The sequence below is a fragment of the Amblyomma americanum genome, chromosome 6, assembly GCF_052857255.1.
Source record: "Amblyomma americanum isolate KBUSLIRL-KWMA chromosome 6, ASM5285725v1, whole genome shotgun sequence".
NCBI lineage: Eukaryota > Metazoa > Arthropoda > Arachnida > Ixodida > Ixodidae > Amblyomma > Amblyomma americanum.
In genome coordinates this window covers 72,397,126-72,421,920 of record NC_135502.1, presented here as the reverse complement: position 1 = coordinate 72,421,920, position 24,795 = coordinate 72,397,126, and the positions used below count along the sequence as shown (strand labels likewise).

At 48.0% G+C, this 24,795-nt stretch overlaps 2 protein-coding genes across 9 annotated transcripts in view; one reads left to right on the top strand and one right to left on the bottom strand.

Moving 5' to 3' along the window:
* LOC144093686 (cullin-3-like) overlaps window positions 1-6,852 on the top strand; it is a 58,393-nt gene extending 51,541 nt beyond the window's left edge. For 3 of the 8 annotated variants that reach the window (XM_077627277.1, XM_077627276.1, XM_077627275.1), the window contains exon 3: window positions 4,753-6,852. In XM_077627277.1, the coding sequence (XP_077483403.1) occupies window positions 5,472-6,026 (555 nt within the window). In that variant the 5' untranslated portion in view covers window positions 4,753-5,471 and the 3' untranslated portion in view covers window positions 6,027-6,852. Of the gene's footprint in view, window positions 1-190; window positions 361-507; window positions 683-4,752 lie in introns of those variants that run through there. The other 5 variants (XR_013306309.1, XR_013306308.1, XM_077627279.1 and 2 more) reach the window with 5 other exon arrangements.
* Window positions 6,853-7,494: 642 nt separating this feature from the next.
* LOC144093685 (protein maelstrom homolog) overlaps window positions 7,495-24,795 on the bottom strand; it is a 29,312-nt gene continuing 12,011 nt past the window's right edge. The window contains exons 7-11 of the mRNA XM_077627273.1: window positions 15,548-15,686; window positions 12,044-12,106; window positions 11,073-11,190; window positions 10,387-10,533; window positions 7,495-9,893 (exon numbers count right to left, since the gene is read on the bottom strand). Of these exons, the coding sequence (XP_077483399.1) occupies window positions 9,678-9,893; window positions 10,387-10,533; window positions 11,073-11,190; window positions 12,044-12,106; window positions 15,548-15,686 (683 nt within the window). The 3' untranslated portion in view covers window positions 7,495-9,677. The remainder of the gene's footprint in view (window positions 9,894-10,386; window positions 10,534-11,072; window positions 11,191-12,043; window positions 12,107-15,547; window positions 15,687-24,795) is intronic.

Below are 24,795 nucleotides of genomic sequence, written 5' to 3'. Positions count from 1 at the left end.
TGCAGCCACCACATCCCCGCAAATTTCTTAATCTCATCCGGCCACCTAACTTTCTGCCGCCTCCTGCTGCGCTTGCCTTCCCTTTGAATCCACTCCGTTGCCCTTGTGGGAATCCGGGCTTCCCGCCGTTTCCTTTGCGCGGCTGTCGCCGGCATCCCGCGTTGTTCTCTTTCTTTTTCTCCCGTCTCAGGCGGCGGAGGGGCGGCTGCATGACTAATCACTGTCATTCGGCCGCAGCTTCGCCCCGGCTTCCCAAGGGCCTGTGCCATTGGTGCCTTTTGGCAGGAATTCGGGACCCGTGTGGGCGGCCGCGCGACCGTCCGAGCGGGGCCCAGGAGGAGACTCCCGAGATAGCGTAAGGTGCGTATGCTACTGTTCGTCCGGGTTGGCCTTGGCCGTTCGGACCAGGGCATACTCTAGCTCGCCAGTGCAGCTCAAGCCTGTCCAGGGGTCCAGCGACCTCCGACAGACGCACCTTGCGTTAACTGCTCACTCTCTCTCTCGCAGGCGGCCCCAGCACTGCCGCGGGGACAATCTCCTGCAGCGGCGTGCTACTGGCGCACATTACTCTTGTCGCTCCGGTCCCGCAGCGGAGCCTTGCTCCTCACGCGCCCCCAGGACGGGGGGACTGTTGAGTCTGTGTATCGCTGGAGGACGGCGTGAATAAACGTCTCCTTCGTGAACTTGGGAGGCCTCTGTGTTTGCGGCGAGTCGCTCTCCTCTCTGCAGAGGTTGAGTGCCGCCGCAGCGGTGCCCCAGGGTGCGTGTGGTGACGGCTGATCGGGGCCCTTGGCTCGCGCGAAGCCCAAACCCACAGTGGTTTGCGGCCTCTGCCCACTGAGAAACCCACACCCTTAAGGGCCAGCGGTTATCTTCCCTTCACATCACATGCCCTGCCCAAGCCCATTTCTTTCTCTTGATTGACTAGGATGTCATCAACCCAAGTTTGTTCCCTCACCCACTCCACCTGCTTGAGGTCTTTTTACGTTACACCTATTATTTTTCTTTCCATAGCTCGCGGCGTTGTCGTTAAGCTTAACCCTTTTCGTTAGCCTCCACATTTCTGCCCCACAGGTGAGTACCGGTAAGATTTAGCTGTTGTATACTTTTCTCTTGAGGGATACTGATAAACTGGTATTCATGATCTGAGAGAACCTGCCAAAAGCGCCCCACTCCATTCTTATTCTTCTAGTTATTTCCCTCTCTTGATCCGGATTAGCGGTCACTACGTGCCCTAAACAGACATATTCCTTTATACTAGCAGTTCTTTGGCTTTCCAGAGCACGTTAGCTTCCTTAGCTGTCCATTTCCAACTACAGCCACTGTCTAGCAGCCTGTACAGATGTTTCGGGGTGTGTCCAGCTCCATAAACGAACCTGTTTAAGTTGAGTGCTCCTTGAAATGCTTGCAGCTCCTCCTTGCACTTTGGCTCAGCTCCTTCATGAATAGCCTTGACCTTATTATCTGTTGGCCGTATTCCCGCATTGCTGACCTTGTACCCCAAAAACACAACTTATCCACACCAAACTGCCATTTACCTTGGTTCAGCCTCCCGCCGCGGTGGCTCAGTGCTTAGTGCGCTCGGCTACTGAGCCGGAGTTCCCGGGTCCGAACCCGACCACGGCGGCTGTGTTTCGATGGAGGCGAAACGCTAAGGCGCCGTGTGCTGTGCGATGTCAGTGCACATTATAGATCCTGAGGTGGACGAAATTATGCCGGGGCCCTCCACTAGGACACCTCTTTCTTCTTTCACTCGCTTCTTTGTCCCTTACCTTACAGCACAGTTCAGGTGTCGGCCGATATGCGAGACAGATACTGAGCTATTTCCTTTCCCCAAAAGCCAATTTTCAATCTTTTTATTCAGCTGAACGCAATCCAGGGATTCCTGGATTGCGTCATAGCACCACTTCTAGACGCAAGTTGTGCGATTTTCCACCTTTCCCCCCCACCACAATGTCATCGAGGAAATCTCGAACGCCATCAAGGCATTGGAGTAGCTTATCCATGTAGAGCTGGAAGATTGCAACTGCCACTGCAACTCCAATTGGGAGACGCGTTACACGAAACGGACCACAGTTTGTGGCGATGGTCAGCAAGACAGCTGTTCCCTCTACTGTCAGTTCGATGTGATCATGATCAAGCTTGGGAAAAATCGCGCAACCCGAGTTTGGCACATAGTTCTTCTGGTGTCGGCAAGGGGTAAGTGTGCCACTGAACAACAGATTTACCATACTTCCATAGTCACCACAGATTCCAACTGTGCTGTTCTTTGTCAGTGACATTAAAGATCCTCAGGTGGTCGAAATTATTCCGGAGCCCTCCACTACGGCACCTCTTTCTTCCTTTATTCTTTAACTCCCTTCTCTATCCCTTATAATAATAATTGGTTTTTTTGGGGAAAGGAAATGGCGCAGTATCTGTCTCATATATCTTGGACACCTGAACGCCCGTAAGGGAAGGGATAAGAGAGGGAGTGAAAGAAGAAAGGAAGAATTAGGTGCCGTAGTGGAGGGCTCCGGAATAATGGATCTTTAACGTGCACTGACATCGCACAGCACACGGGCGCCTTAGCGTTTTTCCTCCATAAAAACGCAGCCGCTGCGGTCGGGTTCGAACCCGGGAACTCCGGATCAGTAGTCGAGCGCCCTAACCACTGAGCCACCCGTTATGTGGTTCAGGTGTCCACAGATATAGGAGACAGATACTGCACCATTTCCTTTCCCCAAAAACCAATTAAAAAAAAAAGTTCATTGTGCGAAGCTTGACCTTGAGGTTGACCTCAACACGGTTGCAACCAAGAATCTTGTGTAAAGCTCAACCTTAAGGATGACCTTAGCCAACCTGGACAAATAAAAATTATTGCTGCATGCGACTGGGCTTCGATCCCGCGGCGGCACGAACAGATCAGCTGCGCTGGCCACTTCACGAGAGCACTATATATGCTATCGCTGCTACTGATCACGCCTCTTGTTAAGCTAAACACAAAGCAAAACCACGACTCAACCAGACTAAACACATGCTTTCGCATGTCTACTCGTTTTAACCCTATAGAACCCTACCACATTTTATGTGGAATGCCGTACTGGCTGCAAGATTCCTCGTATGACAAGTTTGTCCAGGGCTTCCTCAACTCTCGGCTGAAGAGCAAATGGAATTGGACGAGGCTTCAAGAACTTTGGCTAGTTTGTCCAGGGCTTCCTCAGCTCTCGGCTGAAGAGCAAATTGAATTGGACGAGGCTTCAAGAACTTTGGCTGGGCAGTTGGTTCCATTTCCACCCGCATGGGAGGTTTGTTGCAGTTTCCCAACCGCGTGGTTGGAAAATTTTGGCATACTTGTGCAGCAGCGTTCCTGTTGATGAGTTGTGGATCTTGACCTCATTGCCAAGAGCCATGAATCAGTCCCTGCTAGTCAAACTAACTCCAGCCCCCTTTCATAACGGCTAGATGCAGTTGACCCATCATGGGCAGTCATGGAGCCAAGAACCTGCAGCTCTTGCTTATTGTACGCGCTTAATCTCAACTCTCACGGCTCTAACTTGCATTTTGGCAGACACAGACACCTCATAGTCCTCTCATTAAGCACGCAGCATAGAGCTCCCGACTCCAATTCCATCTCAATAGGCTGTCCGTTGATTTCGATAAACTCGAACTGCCGGCTCAGACGCTACTTGGAAGATTCCGTAAACGTCAGCTGTTCTTTCGCCCATCTCCTCGGCTTATGCGTCGGAAACGCTTGCTTCGCTCTAAGTTTACGTTGGCGACTCCTCACAATGTGTCCCGGCTATTTACAGAAATGGCATTGCGCATACCGGAGCGGGCATTCGTGAGCTTCGTGATCGCCTCCGCAGCGAAAACATTTGGTGCCTGATTGCGTTCCACTGTCGCATTGCGCGTTCGCTTTGCTAGGCTTAGCAGGTGTAGCGCAATATTTCTGAAGAAAGAAGGTTTCATTGGATAGCGCCCTCCAAATTTTCTCGGTTTCATGGTGGGCATATTCTGCTGCTACAGCTCTCTCTCTGGCCATCGTGAAAGTTATTTTCCGCTCAATAAGTAGTAGTCACTGCAGAGATTCACTGCGGAGACCACAGACCATCCTGTCTCGGAGCACGTCGTACAGCGTCGAGCCGAAATCGCAGTGTTCGGACAGTCAGCGGAGTTAGGCGACGTGGTGCGCAGTGCTTTCCCCCGTACACTGCACACGTTTCCCGAACTGAAGCTGTTGAACGATAATGGTCGGCTTCGGTTTGAAGTGTGTCTCCTATTTCAACACAGTGTCGTCGTAGTGTATAGCTTATGGCAGCGTCGGTGAGCACAAAGAACGTATTGCTGCTTAGGTTGCTGCGCCACGAACTGTGCTCAGTACGGCCCGCTCTTGCTCAATTTATGTGATGTCATTTGCAACGCTATACAACTCCGCCCTTTCGAGGTACAAAGGCCACGCCGCACCGGTACTGGGGTCGAACGCTTCAAAAGTTGCTTGGGTGTGTGCCGACGCCAGTTGCAAAACGCTGTCGCCGTTCTGCTGGGTCATCTTCCCGCATGGTGCTGTTCCTGTAAATCCTCACGCCACTATATTATGCCTTTATTTCAGGACAGGTATTACAGTAAGACGCGTACGTACTCCACATATCGTATTGAGAGTGCTGACCCGGATCACATACGTCAGCGCGGATCACACCACAAGCACCACCATTGCACTGGCGCACTGGTGCATGGTTGTGGTGATAACGGCTGTCCCATTTTTTTTTTCAGGTTGCCCCTGCCTCGTGGTGCGGTGCAGCGAAGACAAAAACTAAAGCACGTCTCTTCCACAGTGGGCATTGTCTCCTGGTTGTGCCTGCCAGCGGTTGCCTGCATAACACATTATCCCTTCGAAAAAAAGAAGCTGCACTTATTGGGAACGCGAACATGCACGGAAGAAAATGAAGACGTGCAATGGCCTCAAGAAGAGCGTTTGAGCGCGTTGAAGGCGAACGTCTTGACCTGGTTCTTCTCGAAGGAGGACACCAAGGTGGTGCGCATTCCATAGCCTTCGCATACGATGGGAGAAGACAGCACCGGGAACCTCTGGCAGGCTCTGCGGACGGTCATACAGGACATCCTGGAGAAGGGCGAGAGCGGGCGGCACTTCGCAGATCTATACCTCAGTGCCTACGCGATGGTGGTCCAGGAACAAGGGGCACTGCTCCACGGCGGACTGCGTGAAGTCGTGATCGACCACCTGGTGAACAAGGCTTGGCCAGGCGCCTTGGCCTCCCCTCACGACGCCTTCCTACGGGCTCTAAATTAAGCCTGGAATGATCATCAGACAAGAATGAACCGGATCAGGGACATCGTTAGGTACTTGGAGCAGGTGCACGTGCCACGGTAGTGTGTGCAGCGTTCACAAACTCGGGGTGCTTCTTTTCCGCGACGAAGTAGCATGCCATGGAGACATACTACCCAAGCTGCAAGAGTGTCTCCTGCAAACGATGAGCCGAGATCGCGAGGGCGAGATGGTCGACAGGCCATCAGTCAAGAACGCCTGCCAGATGCTGGGAAAATTGGGCATCAATTCGAGATCGGTCTACGAGGAAGACTTTGAGCAACCCTATTTGGCCGAGTCAGCTAAATTCTATGCTCTTGAAAGTCAAAAGCAGTTGGTGGAAATGAGCGCGATCGACTACATCGACATGGCGGAGCAACATTTTAATGAAGAGTCGCAGCGGGAAAGGCTTTACCTGGACCCTGGCACCGAGCGCCTCATCCAACAAGCGGTCTACCAGGAGCTGGTTGCCAGCCATGTGAACGCCATCGTGGCGAAGGAAGACTCGGGCGTCATGGCCTTTTTGAAGAACCAAAGGGTGGAGGACCTCACACGCATTTTTCGGCTGCTCAGCCGTGCAGAGAACGGCCGCAAAGCAGTTGCGGAGCGTGTAAGTAACTACCTGCGCAAGCTGGGCAGATCACTCATGGCGGAGGATGGCGACAAAGCAGACTCGCTGTTAGTTAAGAAAGTGATTGATCTTAATATGAGCACATTCTGAATACCTGTTTCAATGACGAGTTCCTCGTCAAGATTATCAGTGCAGACTTTGAGTACATCCTCCGCCTGAACCCTAAATCGCCAGAATATGTGGCCTTGTTTGCAGACGACATGCTGAGGAAAGAGATAAAAGGAGTTGCTGAGCAAGAGATTAAGCAGCTCTTAGACAAAATTATCGTGTTCGTCCGGTTCCTGCATGAGAAAAACCTTTTCGAGAATTTCTTCAGACAGACATTTTGCAAGCTGCTGTTACTCAACAAAATCATGTCGCAGGAGACCGAGAGTGCCATAGTCAACAAGCTCAATGTTGAGTTTGGTACTGTGTTCGTCTCAAAGTTTGAGGCCCTGTTGAGAGACTTCTCTATCCAGAACAGAAAAGTGGGAAGGGGGGTTCATTATGAGAGTATACACAGTATGTCATTTAATTTCATGTAAAACAATTCCTTGAGCACTTATGCAATTGTTATGCAAGCATTTTGTGAAGAGGTTTGAAGAAAATTTGCTGCAGGAAACGTGCTGAAATGTATGCTATGTGTTCTTGACATAAAGGAATACAATAAGGGTAAAATTGTGTTCCTTGCTATCATAGAACTTGAGTTAAGCGTGGCCCGCATGGAGCGTTTTTTGCCCGCGAAATCGCGTCGCGTGCCGGCGTCGACGAATTTACTCCCACATGGTCAGTAGCCGAGCGGCGTTTTGCCGCCCAGTTGTGCGATGCGCGCGCCCCCATCCTTACTGAAATCAGAGACAGATGCGCAGGAAGCGAAGTGGAGCCGCTGGATTTCGCGAGCGAAGAGGTTATTATTTATTTGGGGCGAAGCGCTCGTACGGGGAGTAGGTAGGGAGGGGGGGGGGGGGAGCGCAGCGCGGTAACTGCCTCCTTGTTTAGGGGTACACCGCAACTGAGATGTGCAGGAAGAGGGAAGAAAAGAGGGAGTGGAGAGGAACGGGATCTGGTTTGGAGAGGGGAGCAGGGGAGGAGGCGAGGGCGCGTGCCGATCTGTCCCTGCAATGCGGGAGCCCGTTTGGGCACGTATCCACCATGCGAGAGTCTCTCTCGGCCGGGTAATTGTAGCCAGGTGCACCGGCGCGGCCCCGTCCAGAATCACGTGATGCCCGTTACCCGTTCCGGCTCTTATTGGCCCTCTGTCGCTGCCCTCTCCCGGCTACGGCGATTTTATCTGTTCCGCCAGAACCCGACGATTTGGCAAAAACATCCTCTCCTGCGGCAAAAAACGCTCCGCTGCTGTCGACGCCGACGATTTGCCAGGAAAAACACTCCATGCGGGCCACGCTTTATAGAGTATTGAAGCTGCCTCTTCAGAAACAGGAATAAAAACTTTTCTTTGGATAATTTTACTCTTATTGGGTTTCTTGGTTCAAGAGAACCCAATGGCATATATTTTAGTAAGTTTCCTGCAGCAGCCTTTCTTGAAAGCTGTACACAAAACCTTGAATAACAATTACATAAGTGCTCAAGGAACTGTTTTACATGAAATTAAATTACATATTTAGAATCGGCACGCAGAAGTACATGTTCAGAGAAGATTTCACAATGTCACTACAGTAGCCGATGGGTAATTCAGACTTCTAGGATATTTCGGACTTTGATGAGGCACCGTCAGTCACCCCATAGAAGCGGACTAATTTCAGTCACCTGCGGGCCAAAATCGGCCATCTTATCGGTTTTTCGCTGACGCAAAAAGCGCAGTCTTGGATTGAAGTGGATTTACGCTGCAGTTGGATTGGCTTCACATACTTTCGGTACCTCATTTTTGACAGTAGAGGTCCCTGTGATCTCTGCCACCTCATCGGATTGTCATTGCCGTCAACCTGCTTTTGTCGCCAACGTTGTCGCAGGCAGTTATTGCTTGTCTCATACGCTGAAAATTGGTAAATTGGTTTTTGGGAAAGAAAACTGTGTCGTATCTGTCTCGCATATCCCTGAAACGGCGCCGTAAGGGAAGGGATAAATGAGGGAGTTAAAGAACAAAGGAAGAAAGGTGCTGTAGTGCCCCGTAATAATTTCGACCACCTGGGTATCTTTAACGTGCAATGACATGGCACAAAGCACACGAGCGCTTTTGAGTTTCGCCTCCATCGAAACGCTGCCGCTGCGGTCGAGTTTGAACCCGGGAACCTCCTGATCAGTAGCCGAGTGCCCTAACCACCACCACGGCGGATATAGTTCGCCATTCGCCATTTCGTCACTTGGGTTTCTCCGACCGCCTTTACCGAGTGCCGCGCTGTCTTCACGAAGTTACATCCGTTCGCCGTTTTGCGATTGCGTACGGCGGTTCCACTGCTTTGAATGAAAAGTGCCTTGTCGTTGCGTGTGTTTGACGAGTGGTGTGGTGCACACTCGGGTTGTGGACAACATGGCCCCGCCGGTGCCGCAGGGTCCGTCAAAGAAGCGTGGGAAGTATTCAGCTAAACGCCGTTACCTTGAGTCTAGGTGTACAGTGAAAGCACAACTTTGGCGCAAATACAGGCGCAAATCGTCGCCAGCAAAGAGAAATTTTCCGCATGGTAAAATGAGCGACATTTCTAAGCTGATTATGTGTGATTTTTTTGTACTTCAGGGATTTTTCGGACTGTAAGATTATTCGGACCATTTTTTGGGTCCCTTCGGGTCCGAAAAATCGGTCGGCTACTGTATATCATTACAATCGTGTTTTCAAGATCAAGCTCCCCCCTGGTCTGATTTTTTGCAACATGCTTGACTATTTGGACTTTTTCGCACCACCGTGACATGACCCTAGAGCCAATGTATAAGCACACCTGAAATTTTGTATACATCATGACTGATTGCTTGGTTTTTCATATGTCTTTCTCATTCACCACAACACCGCCGTAAATAGACAAATCGGCATAGATCTGTACACTGGAATCTCATTAACTCAGAACTTCAAGAAAAAATCGAAAGCTCGACTAAAGAGGAATTTCAGCCTAAAGTGGAGGCTTTTCAGTGGCAGGACTAACATTCTCTGTGGGCTCATACGTCACGCTCGTATGGTCGCAATCATGGTGCTCTCTGACGGTTCACCGCTCAAACTTGAACAGCTGTCAAAGTTTGCTGACATCTGTGACTAGTCCTTCCATCCCAAATACACAAAGCATGCAGAAAGCGTATGCCTTCTATGCGTATGCACGCTAGATGTTGTTCTAGGCGTATGCACGCTAGATGTTGATGCCTGCGCTGCTATCCCGCGCATGTGCCTGAAACGGCACAGCAGTTTACAACAATCAGAGGACCACATGGCTCACACAAATGCTGGGGCAAGTGTGAGCTGCTCTTTTCTTCACGGCACAAAACTTTCTGATCAAGCCTCTTGGTGTGAAAGGGAAAGCATCAGCACCAGGCAAATGGAGATCCATTCCCCTTTTCGACAACTAGTGTGGGGTAGCACTGCACACACAAGCATGCAGCACGTACGCTCCTATAGTGCCTATCGAGTCATTGAGTCAAGCTCAGAATGCAGTCCAAATGAACTTTTAATGCACTCTCATCACTCGCTTTATATGCCAATGAAAACGTAGGATTTTGAACTTTGCTATCCCCAAATTACATCTCTTATTAAATGCGGGCCTTTATTATACAGGGGTTTTTATGGTAATTAATCCATTTGAGGTCAATGCTGGTGCCACATTACTAGCCCGAAGTCATGCTAGCATTCTCGCTCCTGTCAGAGTACAACGTCATGCTGCTGCTGGCACGCGAGAACATGCCCCCACTGGCTCCACGGCTGGGAGGCTGGCACTTCTGCATTGAGTCGCAGAGCGACAGAAACTCGTCATCCACTGCACTGCTGTTCGCAGAAGGAGATGCGACGCCAAAACGGCCAGAAGCAGCAACCACAGTTGGGCCCTGCGAAAAGTGAAGGCTCGTTAAGATAGAAAACTTTCCCACTGCGAAGCACTGAGACGCATTAGTGTTATCAAAGTCGCACTGTGGTTGGACATTTCTCAACTGAACTTTGGCCCAAACTTTTAACCTCAGCTACTACTCTAGTTGAGGCCTTGACATTGACTAATGTGTTGAAATGTAGCCGATCCGTGGCAATCAAAGCTGCAAAACAGTCCCCACCAATCCACAACCAATGACTCCTGTCTAGTTTTCGAGCAAGCTCCCTTTCCACCAACTAATATCTACCACAGCACACCCCAAAAGTGCGTTCTTAAAGAATATCAGTGTAGTACCCGAGCCGTTTCTCTATTGTTTCAGGTAATAGAAGAAGCAAAACTAAAGCAAGAGAAGTGCACCAGCCCTGAAAAAGCTAGTTTCTGCCACATCCAGTTAACCATGAGCCAAGAATGATGGCTCTGAAAACGACCAATCCACAGCAGGGTCTCAAACTTACCACTTCTTCGCCATAGTAGTCATTGGGGCACCTAGTCTCCCTGGGCAAGGGTGCAGACACATAGCTGTCCCTTGGGATGCTGCTGCCTTTATGCCTGCCACCAGCCTGCGGCTTTAAACGACGTCTCCGTCCTCGACGGACTGTCCTCTGAGAGCCGCCAGCAGTGCACAAAGGAAAAAAAATGGGGGAGGGGGTGCAGACGGTTTGGCTCAGTCAAGATAATACATACCAAAGTAGAAAAGCAAGTTTCCAAATTTTGAGAAGCTGAAGTAAATCTGTGTGCTAAAATAAATTTTGCACTACTTACCATATTTACTCGCGTAATTTGCACAGACTTCTCGCAGTGCACATAGAGCGCATGGGGAGCGCACTACGGTGCATTCGCAACAGGATCTGAAGCTCTGTTACAGTTTGGTATTGGGTATGCAAGGTGGTGCGGACATGAAAGCATGACTGCTCAGATACAATCTAATATTATTACTTGCAGACAGAACACTGTAAAAGGCAAAGTTCATTATTTTTCAAGTCTTTTTTTTTTGCAGCAAGGTTAATTTTTTGAAGTTCATAAATTTTTTTGCAAACTGTTCTATTATTCAGAGCATTTTTCAAGTCCCGCCAAGTCTGAAATATTGATCGGCAACTGTACAGGTAGCAGTGCAATAAAAAAAAATATCCCGATCACTCACCACATTCATCTGTGAAATTTCAAAGTTCGACGATGGGTCCAATCGTGGAGGCAGGTGCTGGTACTCAATGATCTCTTCAATCTTGTAGGCATTGAGGAGGGCGTTTGATATTTTGTACCTGCAATGGCAAAAACAATTTTAGCCTAAATTCTTTAAACGTGCCAAAGAAAAACTGCATGAATGATGGCTTGTCTTGTTACCTTCCTGTTGGTCTATACCGTTTTTCTTGTCATAAATGGTAAAGTTTTAATGTAGTTAAACAGAGTGCGACGAGCGAAAGCAATTGAGGCAACATTGCCTCAAAGGCAACAGCATGAAAAGACTCGGCACGATCAGCGCGTGTCCATCGTCGCCGAGTGGTTGCTTGCGTGACCCTGACGCCAATGGCTCTCGCACATCGGGAGCGGAGAAGGCGGAGTGCACTGGTGACATTGTGTGGGCGGGAGTATCAGCCAAGTTGGGGCACTAGGCTTGTAAACGACTTGGGATAGCAACACCGTCGGCAGTTATGCCACAAACCCACAAACATCGCAAGATCTTGCTTGGGGTCTACCCGTTGGAATAGTGCTTTTGCACTAAAAAAAAAAAGTCTGCCTCCAAACAATGACAGCGAAAAACAACTTGTGCGTTGACCTGAAGGAGTGGTAGCACTCATGCAGTAAGCCTTACGTGTTAGTAGCAGATGCGAGTGAATTTTAAAACCAAGCAGATGAAAGTTAACATTTTGGCAATTGTTAGCATAGCTGCCATGTGTAAGGCCTAACGTCACTAAACAAGCAGCGAGCATTAAATCAACATGCGTACTGCCACTGCTAGATGGTAAGCTGTAATGCCACGAAGAAGTTCTTTAGTTCTACACCAAATATATGTGGCACTCACGTCACCAGTTCAGCGCTGTAAAAATTTTAGATGAGAAAGTCAGTTTATTTTTGTTGTCTGCCATGCACCAAAATTAAGAAAAAATGCCTTACCCAACCCTCCTGGTCTCCCCAAGAGCACAGTGCCGGTTGCCTATCTCTGCATGGTAGTAGCACCTAAACAAGTAAAGTGGGGAGAAGGCCAGGGCAGTGAGCACAGCATCAAATCTCAAACATGGTCTGCTACATTTCAGTCATGTCAAGACAAAGCTAAAGCCCTTGAGTGACTCATTGTTGCCCTCGATGCTCACCAAAGCATTAGCTTAGAAGAACTAGTAGCTCAAATTAGCGAAAGCCGCATGCTAATTTTTGAAAGCCCAAGTTTAGCGCATGTGGCACAATGACCGCACACTGGCCAAAGCGGGACTGTCTTCACTACACTGGTGCCTGACCAACACTGTTCGGCATCCTCCAGCACTTAACGCTTAACGGCTGCAAAGGCTTGTAAATTCCAGAAGCATATTGCGCTTACAAGCAATAAAAAAAAAGTGGCATACAACACTCGCAATCTTTTCCACACACATTGTTTGGCTACATTGCCTGGCTGGTATAATTTTCCTGGTAGCCCCATGAAAAACAGCAGCGTAGTTCTACTGTATCATTTCACGACTTCCTAACTGGAATAGTTCCTATGAGCCGGGTGTGTGGGCTGTTCCAGTAAAAAAGTCCCTACAGGCCTTGTACCTCTGTCAACACAGCCTTCATCCAATGCCCTCCAAAAGCGTCTTGTTTCACTAATGTAGCAAAAGCTGCAAGGAGCCATTAAAGAGTTACATGGCAAAGCTGCAGAACAAAAAGCAGGCGGATTTTTGGACCCAATCACCAATATCCTGTGCTGCCAGTGAGCTCCAAAAGTGCAACCATTCATACAGAGTTGCCATAAGCATATAGAATAACCAGTTCTTGACAACTGAGAGCAAATATATTCTATTAAAGGGACAGTGAGGAGAACTCTGATATTTTTTTTTTTGGTTAGCAAAATCTGATAGTTCGGCATTTCATGGCTTTGTTGCTGCTGGCCCGGAAGCGAAAGATGCATTTATTTCAAAGAAATTTGGATTCGAAGTTGATAAAGTTTCTCCTGCCCTCCGATTCAAACTGTGCGCACTCTTATGACGTCACGGCGTCCTCTTATGATGTCACAGGACGGAGTGACGTGAAACGTGACGTAAACGCAGACTCCGTGATTTCTGGTGGCTAGCGGTGCGGTCGAGCAGCAGCTGAAATGAAAGCTACTGCCGCCGCACGTTGAAGGCATCTACCTGGGGTCGGTACCGTCGCTTGGTTTACGTCTGCACCGGCGTCTTTCCAGCTTTACGATGGATCCTGTTCCCGCACCCGCCAACGAAGCTCTCGCAAAAAACTCCGGCCTGCATTGCAGTGACCTCAGCCTCACAGAGCGTGCGATGCTTTGAGGAAGCACGGTTAGGTTAGGCGCCGCCGGGTCGTTTCCCCCTTCCTCAGTTGAGCAGCCATTGCTAATTAAATATCTTAACCCCAGTGCGGGGAGTCGCGAGGGGCGAGGACAAGGTCGGCACGTCACGCTCATTGGAGGCTGGCCGAGGCTTTGGGGCCAATGGATTGTGATTCCTTGAAAGGCGCTGTTGCACAGTGCAGCAGGCAGCATCGAGGAGGTTTCACACGATTGCAAGGGCCAGGCTATTTATTTATTTATTTTTTTGCCACAAAAAACGAATGGGTGCTCAAGGGCACTCGCGATTAAAGTTGGCGGCTTGAAAGTAAACCGACGCATGACGCTTCAGCGGGTTTTGCGCATTTCCGGAGGTACGGGATCCACAATGGATCGGGTTCTCTCGCCCACTTGCATGTGCCGTTAGATGTGTACTGTGAATGGATTAAATTAACCGATAGCTTGAAGAGAACAGTTCCACCCAACTGCCGAAGCTATTGAATGGAGCCGCAAACAAACGAGTTGGAGGAGAGTGGAGTCACGGTCTCTGCAAGTTCCAAATCTCTTTTAAAGCTTAAGCTTTACTCGCCGCGAACTTGCGATTTCGCCTTGACGGTGCTCCGAGGAGGCTCACGACGCCACAACGTGCGCCTCGCCATGGAGCCGAACCGGTCTTGCCGGGATGGCAGCGGCTGGCGCACTTGGTGCGAAATAGAGACGCGCTCCAAGTCTCTGCCAGTGCAGTCAGAGTGCGCCGAAGCCGTCGAACGCATTGGCGGTCAAGTGCAGTTGGAGTATAGAGGGTCTCGCTCTGGCCGTGACATCGCCTTGCAGCGCGCGTTATGCCGGAGTATAAATGCACCTTGACAGATCCTGCACTTAACCGCTAACCAACGTATTTGGTAGCGACATCTATGCGAGCCACTGAAACCCCCCACACACTCACTGAATAATAAAAAAAAAAGTGTGCCGAGGCTCGGAATTGAACCAGAGCCTTTGGCATTGGAGGCGGAGACGCTACCACTCTGCCACGACGACACAAGTTTTAACCAAGAATAAAGGCGCATCTAGTGAATGCACTCTTCCGATGAAGAAGTCTCCGCGCTTTCACTACGTATATCCTGGCTTAACAGAGCTAGGCCATCGCCAATTTTTTCTTAACTGCCCTGTATATTGCTTTCCGTCCCTAATAAACGATTTCCGTTAAGCAGTTCGAAGTTGACTTGCACAGAAGGGAACGTTTTGCCAGGCTATCGTACGAAGACACAAGTGCTCTTTATACTGCTAACTGCCTCGTACGATCATCGATCATCGTGCCATCATTGTTTTTCATCGACCGTGGCAATAATCTGACTAGCCTTAACAGGCTAATTCAAAGGTTAACTAGCACTTGAAGCGTCACATGCAGTTCCTCTGCTGTTCAGCGCATGTAATTCGAGGCACGTCAAAAACGAAACCACGGGGCACGCCATGGGGCACACAAAGCTCATAGATGCGAAGCGCCATAACAAACCGAAACTCTCCTGGCTGCCTGTGGTGCCACCAAGCATCGGTTTTCCTTGCTTCCAACATACAGGTTGTCTTTTGTCTGTCTTCCTTGTGTGATAAATATCACTATCGGTTGTCAAAACAAAACTTACTTCAATACTGAACTGCGCAACCTTCCTTTGTCAGCCTCAGAGATTCGTGGCTCCATGGAGTAAGGAAAATTCCTCCAAAGTGGCGTCTCTTGTCCTACGACGTCATCACGCTTGTACTTGCGAGATTGGCCTGTGGCGTCAATGCCTGTATTTTGGTTCTTGCTATTTTCTACCTTACAAGAGCTCTGTTTTCTGTAAGAGTGGCATTTTTGTGATCAGGAGCTGGTATTCTAACGATACAAGCCAACTTCAATTTCTCCTCAGTGTCCCTTTAGAGAATTTAAGACACTGGCAGCCAAATTTTTTTATTACTTTGCACCTTCTTCCCCTGACAGACAGCTCAATATCAAAGGTCCTTAACTGATGCAGCTTTCTAAAGGCTTGCAAAAGGGCAAGTACTGTTACTTAATCGTGAGAAGGTCAGAACACGCTATGCATACAGAAACAAGTGGGACTGTTGACACTCACACTGAAAGGCCACTGCAAACAGAATAAGTCAGGACTTACAAGGATGTCATCTCATAGTCAAAAATTGCACTGTGAAGGATTCTCTCGGCCTCCCCTTGAGAAATCTCGCTGCCAGCTGCACTGCGAAGCTTGCGTAGCAAAAGCAGGATGTCCCATACCTCTATGTCGATTGGGGCGCCTTGCAAAAAACAATGCGTATCATTAGTACTGTGCAGGCGGAATTTATAGCTGTCGTGCTTTTATAATGCATTACCGAAACAAAAAAAAACTGTGGGATTTCTAATTACAACCTGGTTTTTATTGTATGCAGTTTTCGCGAGAAGACTCTAAAGGACAATACAGAATGGAAACGAAAACAAAAAATAAATCTATGTGAAATCGCCTATACTCCGTTTCATAAATAGTAGACAATGCTGCCAAAGCTAACGCACCTGTTCATGCAAACTAAGTCCATGCCCAAAAGTAGTTCGCCCTAGTAGTTCGTCCTACAACCAAAGTGAACACAAGCATATTTCATTGCGACAGATCTTGAAGTTTTGTGAATGGCAATCTCCCGGACTTCGTTTTAACTCTTGCCACATTTTCGTCCTCCAACTCATTGAAAATTCGAGAACTCAGAATGGCATCAGCGGTCTGATGAGTAGCTGGCAGGGCTAATCACCCTTACTCCAAACGCACCTAAAAAAGTAGCCCACACTCGGGGGGAAATTACAGCCAGAAGGTCCAAACACTGAGTATCTCAGAGTTTCAGTGTTACCACTTCGTTTTATACTGCTCTTTATTTTTATCCAAACACTCGCAGAGGCTTCAGAGAAGGACAAATGATACATGGCGGAGTAATAAGGTTTCGTAGACGCACTACTTCTGCAGCCTTTGCAGCATTGCTTGTTATATATAAAACGGCGTATAGAAAATGTTTACAGAAAGTCTCATTCCTCAGAGTCAAATGCCGAGAAACATTTCACGTTCATGCCGACAGCGCAATTGAGATAGCTGCCACCACCTGCACTGCGGCATGCACAACGCCGCAACAAGTTGTGTTGTGTTTAATGGCACATGAGCAGCTAAGGCTATTGTGCGCCAAGCTCAAGGTATACGAAAATTGTTTTCTGCAGATTTTTACTAATAGTACCTGAAAAGATATGGTCGTGTAGAGGGCCTAAAAAGTTAGGTTGTTATACCTAGAAATGAGAGAGGAAAGAAATTTTGTAAATGGCTAATAGTAAAAGCTTTAAAGAAGGCCGGGTAACCTAAGCAGCCGTCCTTGCCTGGGCAAAGAACCTGGAGGCTCCCAACCAATCAAATAAAGACCTCAGTCTTCTCACGAATGAGAAAGTGGCTTAGGTGTATCGTAAAATAAAAATGAACCAGTAGATCACAATTGTGTTTCAAGAGAACCTGCTTCTTCTAAAAAGCTATAAACAGAACATATGTTAACATTTGCATTATCACATAAGAGCAGTGTTGGATGAAAAGGAAAGCATTCGTTATAAAACTGAGTAAAATACATTTTAGTGTTTCGAGCATGATTATAAAATGTGATTAACTGTTAGTTCATTTAACAAAACATGTTGTGGGGCTAGTTGGTGAAGCAGGACCAGCGCCTGTCCTGTGGTGGTGGTGGTGGTGGTAAAAACATTTATTAATTATAGAGAGAGGTGTTGGGGTCCGTGACCTGAAGGGTCACGCCCTTACAACCACTAGGTGGGGATGCCTAGTCAGGCACCCCATTGGCGGTTGCCGCAGCCCGGGCACGCTGCGTTAAGGCCCTTTGGGCCTTGAGGGTGCAGCAGCCGGACAGGGTCGCCTCCCAGTCCTCTCGGGTGGGGTTTGGGATAGGGGGTAGGGATGGGGTCTGCTGGCAGGCCCACACCATGTGGTAGGTGTCCGACACCTCCCCACAGTGTGAGCACCGCCCGTCGAATTGAGGATTGAAATGGTTTAGAGTTGCCGGGCACAGCATCGTGTTAGTGAGCAGGCGCAGGAGTACCCGCTCGTTGGCCTTCCCCAGCCCTTTGCAAGGAGTGGGAAGAGTTTGGTGGGTGGATTTGTAGTAATCGCATATTTCCTTAAAAGTGTAAACTTCATTCTGTGCCCTTGTTTTTTTGTAGCGCTATAAAGAACTTCCAGAAACTGTTAGTTCATCTCCACATTTTTTACAAACAGGTTTTTCTTTTGTCAATAGAAAGTTGTGTGTGGCATATACGTAGACGGCAAGTAATAACCCTTAAGTGTTCCTGGTGTACACGACTTCCATTCATCTAAACCTGGCTTTATCAGGTGTAGCTTATTTACTTCGCTGTTCCAAGCTGAGTGCCACTTTTTCCCTTAATTTCCGTTGTGCTAAGTTCATGCAATGCTTAAAAGATACGTTTACTTTTTTTATTTTCTTGCCGCAAGCTTGAGCAGCGTCCAAATCTGCTCTCTTGTTGTCTTTTATTCCACATGACTCGGGACCCAGCACAGTTTTATGTTTAGCCCTTGAGCTGTGGCAGTTGCTATTCCGTGCATGATGTCACCAATTAGAGGGGTGACTGCATTTCTAGAGTGGAGGGCTGTAACTACATTTAAGGAAACTGTGTTTGTGAGGTTCCCATTTGGTATTTTTTCTGGGGCCACACACATACTGCGTAGCTTTCGGCAGTGAAGACGGATGCGCACTGTGGAACTCTTACTGTTTCCTCCCTGTGCGTCATACGTAGACGTGCTTTTGAGCCATCAGTATAAAATTCCGTAAAACTACTGTATTTTTCTTTGAGTGCAAGGAATTCTTGTATGACATGCTTTTGGAGTTGCTTTTGCGGAAGAGTGCAAGAGTGAAATCGCAGATTGCAGGGAAATTGTACCATGAAAGTAATGAGTCTAGTCTTTGTGCCATGCCATGTAACGTGTCAATTGCACCGAGATTTTGGGAAGATCTCTTCAAATCGTAACAGCAGTGTTCTGGTAGCCTGAGATTTGTTAAACAGTGATCTAGAAGGGCACTTTGTAACTATAGGGAAACAGATATGTTTCAGTAGGAAACAGATTTTTAGAATGTAGGAGCATGGGAGCATGCTTCTTCTGTCTCAAGTAGTGGTTCATTGGTTTTTACATACAGAATGTTTATGGGTAACGCCCTTGGTGTGCCAGTTGAAAGACTCAGATATAAATTGTGCACTGGGTCTAGTTGCTTTAAGTAAGATGGCCTTGCTGAACCATATGCTATGCAACCATAGTCTAAACAGGACCTTGCCACATGAACGATAATTTTGTAGTAGGCTTGTGCTGTCAGACCCCCAGTGTTTGTGTTAAAGGGCTATGTTCAGCGATCAGGAAGCTTTCTTTTTCAGCGCTTTTATACGAGACAGGAAAGTGAGTTTATCAAAAGTTATCCCTAGAAATTCATGCTCATTTTTTACAGATAATTCGGTTTTATTCAGATGTAGTGTGGGATCCGTTTATAATCATCATTTGAGAACAAAAAGCCACTGTTTTCTGTTGAGAAAAACTAAAACCCCTTCTGTCCGCCTATGTTGCGAGCTTATCGTTAGCTGCATGCGTCTTTCGCAAGTTGATATGTTGGAGGATGTGCAAGCTATCTGAAGATCATCTACATAGACTGAATACATAATAAACCTTGGGATTATTTTCCTAATAAAATTAAGAGTTGTGCCAGTAAGAGTAAGAGAGTTTTTAGGCAATTCAACATCCTGCCGTGGATGACAAGCTTAGCCAGGTCCTGAAGAATCCCGAACCTCCAGGATGCGTCGTATGCCTTCTCAAGGTCAAAAAAGAGAGCAAGGCAGCGTTTGCATTTGAAAGCATCTCGGATAGTATTTTCAAGACGAACTGGATGGCTGGTAGTGGAGCACGCCTTTTTAAAACCACATTGATGTCAAGAAGTTCATGGGATTCAAGGACAAAAGTTAATCTTATATTTAAGACATCTTCAAAGGCTCTGGCGAGGCAGCTGGCATGGGCTATTGGTCGGCAGCTACTGGGGGATGTTGGCTGCTTTCCAGGTTTCAGGAATGGTACAATAACTGCTTTTTTCCAGGCTTGTGGCAGTTTCAGAGTAGCCATATGTTGTTAAAAAATTTTTAAAAGTGTTTCCACAGACTGCTGGAAAGATGCGCCAGCATTTTGTTACATACATTATCAGGGCTGGATGCAGTCTTTTTTCCAAAGTTCTGTATAGAACTCTGCTTATTTCTTCGATTGTAATTAAACCATTTTAGGTTTCGTTTGTGCAACCAGTTGTTGGAAGTCTTCTCTTCCACTGCGTTTTTGCATATTAAAAATGATTCCATGTAGTGTGAAGAACATTCACTTAATATGACTGCTTGCTCTTCTATACTTTTTTGTGTACCAGGGGCTGTAAGTAAGGGATTTATGAAAGGGGAGAAGCTACCATTTAGTTTGTGAAGCTGCTCCCAAATTTCTTTGGATGTGATGTTGCTATTTAGAGACAATACGTAGTTCTAGGAAGTTTTTTCAGCATTTTGACGGATGTGCCATGCTTTTGCTCTTTCCTTTTTGAGATTTGAGGTTTTCACTATACCTGATGATTGCAGAATAGCGAGGCCTGACGCCACAATGATGGAGGTTGTTAAAATTTCGTTTAATTCGTCAATACTGAGATCGTTGGAAAATATCGTATCCAGACTGGCCTTTTCTTGACTGGCCTTTTCTTGAAACAGCGGTTAGTTGGCTTGGCTAAGTGCAGTCTCTAATGGCACGGTTTGCTAGGGAGGATTGAGGGTGAGGATGATTACCATGGGAAGGTGATTGAAGAACATTCCAGTTTAAAATCGGTAAAAACAGAAGAACTAAAAGAGATATCTGAACAGCTCGTTTTGTTTGAGTTCGATATGCAGTAGGCGTGCTTGCCTGCATTGGTCAGGCAGACTTTGTTGGACAAAATAAAAGCTTTAATACCGCCTCTTGTATACGTCAGTTCACTTCCCCAAAACGAGGAGTGTGCATCAAAATTTACTAACAGATCTGGCTCCGGTAACTGTTAAAAAGGTTGTTCTAGATCGTGCAGTGTTGCAGTGAGATGTGGTGGAAGATATACAGGGCATACTGTAATTGTTTCAAAATGAAGAAAAGAGACTGTAACTGATTCGTATTTTGTTTGCATTTTGATTTCTTGAGCTGCAACATTGCTCTGGACTACAACAGCAACGCCTCCAGAGAGCCTACTCACCTGCTCTCAGTCTCTTCGGAATAATTTATACTTCTTAAAAACGATTGTGTAGAGGTCCCAGGTTTGTCTCCTGAAGACATGATGCTACAGGCGACAGTGAATTTAAAAGGTCAGTTATGTCGCTAGTTTGTTAGCAGTCCACGGCAGTTCTAGTAGATTAGAAATGCCATCATGATTTGTGAGGATGAGTTAAAAACTTTGGTCTCTTGTTTGAGACCTGTTATTATAATTTTTTCTTTTTTTCCGTTCAAGAGAGATTTGCCACTGCTGCAGCAGGGGCAAGCTCGGAATTGTGTCTATCGCTTTACTAGAGGTGCTGGAGTTCCACAGAGAACCCGCGGGCAGAGGTCAGGGCTTCTCCCGAACGAGGGAAGCCTGGCGGGCTGCCGACTTCGTAGCCGGCGAGCCCTTTTTCAGGGGGTGGCAAAGCAGCTTTCACTGATTCCACAAGAGGCGTGGGTGGGCCGGCCTTAGGATCACTGTATGTGAGCTGGGCAGGTGCTGTAGGCTGATGTAGTGTGCCTTGCCCACACACCACATCAGCGAAATTCATTTTTGCACTAAGAAGAAAGTGCCCCAGGTCTGTGCATATCACCTTCATGCTTCTCCCAAGCTCATGTTTTCCTTTGTTTTTATAGTTATAATTTCATTCTCCTTCTTCAAGGATGGGCACGACCTTGAGCAGGCAGCATGCTCTCCCTCACAGTTTGCACAGTGTGGCGCAGTACCATCGCAGTTCTCTGAAACGTGATCCTTCGACACGCATTTCGCACACGTTTTGCGGCCATGGCAACTCTGTGAGCTGTGGCCAAACCTCTGGCCATTGAAGCATCTTCGGGGGTTCGGAACATGGCGCCTGGAAATTGAGGGGGGATGCGACCGTTTAAAACCGAAAAATCTCGAAAAGTTCGATTTTTGGAAAAGTGTGTATTCCAGTAGTATATGTTATAAACCAACATTTCTGTAATTATCAATGTCTAATTCGTCGTGAAAATATTGGAAATTAAATATGTAACATGCCGCGGTGGCCCCCGAGCCACGAGCAAGCGCCGAGAATGCCCCAACTACACGCGCGCCATTCCTCTCCCGCTGTACCGGGCGCCGGCGTTTTGGTCTTGTTTTGTTAGTGAATTCTTGCACACTTTTCTTTGGTACCTGCGGCGGCAGTGGCGTGCTCGAGGCATGGCTAGCTTTTGACTGAGGGCCTCGCGGCGGCTTTTGAGTTTCCCGCATCTCAAGTTGGAGGCTACGATTGGACAGTACGCGGGCTCCTCGAAAACGCGAGGGAACGGGTGGCTGCTATTGGATGCTGCGCACGCAGACACGATGGTCTCTGCCGGCTACCTCCTGCATGTCGCCTGCTCCACCTTCTTCCTCTCCTTCGTGTGGTGTGTTCGCGTTTCGCTATTTTTGCAATCGCCGTCTTTATGGTCTATTGCTCTGCCCTTTGAACAGTTTCATGCAACCTGTCAACCGTTGCGTGGTTCCTCACGAAACCTAAAATGAAATTCAAGACGCGACACGCGTTCAGTGCATGGGAGTGTTCTAGTCCATCCGGATGGCGAAGCGCGCTGCCGCCAACTGCATCGACGCTTCCAGCATCCCAGGACCTGGCCACCTAGCCATCCAGCAAGCTGCTGAGAAAGATGCCACGCGCATGGGGATGGCTGAGAAACAGAATGAGGTGAAAACTGAGAGGTGGCAAATAAACAAAGGGCACAGAGACAGCTCCAACTATACAGCAGAATCATTATAAACCTGGAAATGTCGCTACTTTTGAGGGCCATTTTTCCCAGAATTATTTGGGTTTTTTTTGCCTTGTATGTGCTCATTCCAGCATCATCTCAGAAATCGCTCATCGGATTTCCCTGTGGATTTCTTTTTATCCTGTTTGTAAATAAATTTCTGAGGGAAAAGAAAGCCCATTTATTCAAGATAGTGTGCTTGGAATTTGTGGTAATTAAAATTTGGTTAATTAGTGAATGTCTAATTAGTAACTAAATTCAGTGCTGTGCTAAAATTTTTTGGCAAGGAAATTTAGGAGGGCCTTGTCGTTGCCTGAGGTATCTATCAAAGAATTACCACAGTGAATTTCAGTGCCAGCACATTATGCAAATTCTACAGGCCTTTCCCAAGGAACCCATGCCAAGAACCTCGATATGCTCCTGTTACCGTAAAAACCGGACTATAGGTCGAACCGGAATATAGGTCGACCCCCCCAACTAACCAATCGTAAAAATGAAAAAAAATATTTTTCAATGGCAAAAGTACTGAAAGACACCCTTACCTTGAAACAAATGCGACTCAGCCGGTTGCACAATGGTGACAGTATTTATTTAAATGCTGCTCGCATGTGCACCCGGCCAATTTTTAACAGCATCGCGCGACCATCGACCCGCGTGTTTGTCAGCACCTTATCATCACGGCACGGAGCGGCGAAATAGCGAAAGTAAGCGCATGTGTATCGCCGCTCCGTGCCGTGATGATAAGGTGCTGACAAACACGCGGGTCGATGGTCGCGCGATGCTGTTAAAAATTGGCCGGGTGTGCAGTACACAAAAGGACACAAAGTGCGCAATCGCTACTCCGAATCAGAGTCGTCCGAACTAGAGTCCGATGACGAGTGCTTCTCGCTGCCCACGTCCCATAGAGCATCGTCCTCTGTGCCGTCCAGCGCGTTGCTTATGCAGCATTTCCTGAAAGACTTGCGCACCATCTCTTCCGGGAGAGATTTCCACGCCGACGACACCCAGCCACAAACAGTCGCAAGCGGTGGACGTCGCAGGCGGCCGGTGGGGGTAGTCGGGTTATCGCCCAGCATCCATTCATTATAGAGTTCGCGCACTCTATCTTTAAACGGTTTATTTAGCACCACGTCTAGTGGCTGCAGCACAGGTGTCAGTCCACCAGGGATGACCACGAGGTCCGTCTTGCCGTCGCACAGGGCCCGCTTTACGTTGGCTGTGAGGTGGCCTCGAAATGAGTCCAGAACGAGCATGTTCGCTCGCTCAAAGAGAGCACCAGGTCGCCGCTTCCAGACGAGCCGGACCCACTCCAGCATCAACGATTCGTTCATGAAACCGTTTTCATTAACCCGGACGATGACGTCGCGTGGGAATTTCTCTTTCGGCAATGTTTTTCTTTTAAAAATGATGAAAGGGGGCAGCTTCTTCCCATCAGCTGTACATGCGAGCATCACAGTGAACCGCGAGTGCTCGTTGCCCGTTGTTAGAAGCTTGATTTGCTTCGCTCCTTTCTCGGAAACAGTCCGGCTTGAGGGCATATCGAACCACACTGGCGTTTCGTCGGCGTTTCCTATCTGTCCCATCATGTAGTCGCGTTGCTGCCGAAGCGCAATTACATATCGCTGAAACGAGATTAGCTTGTCCTCGAATTCTTCGGGCAGTTTCTGGCACACAGAAGTACGGCGCCGTAGTGCTAAGCCCTTCCTCTTCATGAAACGCCGCACCCAGGATGGCGAGCCCTTGAATTGCGCCCTCGTCAGTCCAGAGGCGCGCGCGATCTCCACCGCTTTAAAACGGATGGATTCAGCTGTCACAGGCAGCGATCTTGCACGAAGCTCCCGGACGAAATCCGCAACCTTGTTTTCCAGTCCTCGGTACGCTGCAGTCCGCCCACGAAATGAAGTTTTCTTTTGGTTGCTGCAAGCAACCAAAAGCTGCTTCTGCTTCCGCCAGTAGCGAATGCATTTTTCCGACACTCCAAATTCGCGCTGTGCCGCCACGTTGCCGTTAGCTTCCGCGTACTCGATCGCCTTTTTCTTGAAGGCGACGGTGAATTGCCGTCGCCTTCCGCTTATTTTTAAACAAAGAAACAATGCAAACGCAAAATGACGGTGCTACGATGTCGCCACGCCACGCCGCTGCTGATGTCGATGGCGGCTGTTTACTTTTTCCGCCCATTGTTGCAAGACTTCCGTAGTTTTTCCGCCAATGTCCGGTATATAAGTCGAGGGTCGACTTTTCGCGATGGTTTTTTGAAAAAAAGTTCGACCTATATTCCGGTTTTTACGGTACTTGAGAACCAGTGGGCACAACTCTATGAAACTTGGTAGTTCTTCAAATGTTCATGCTGT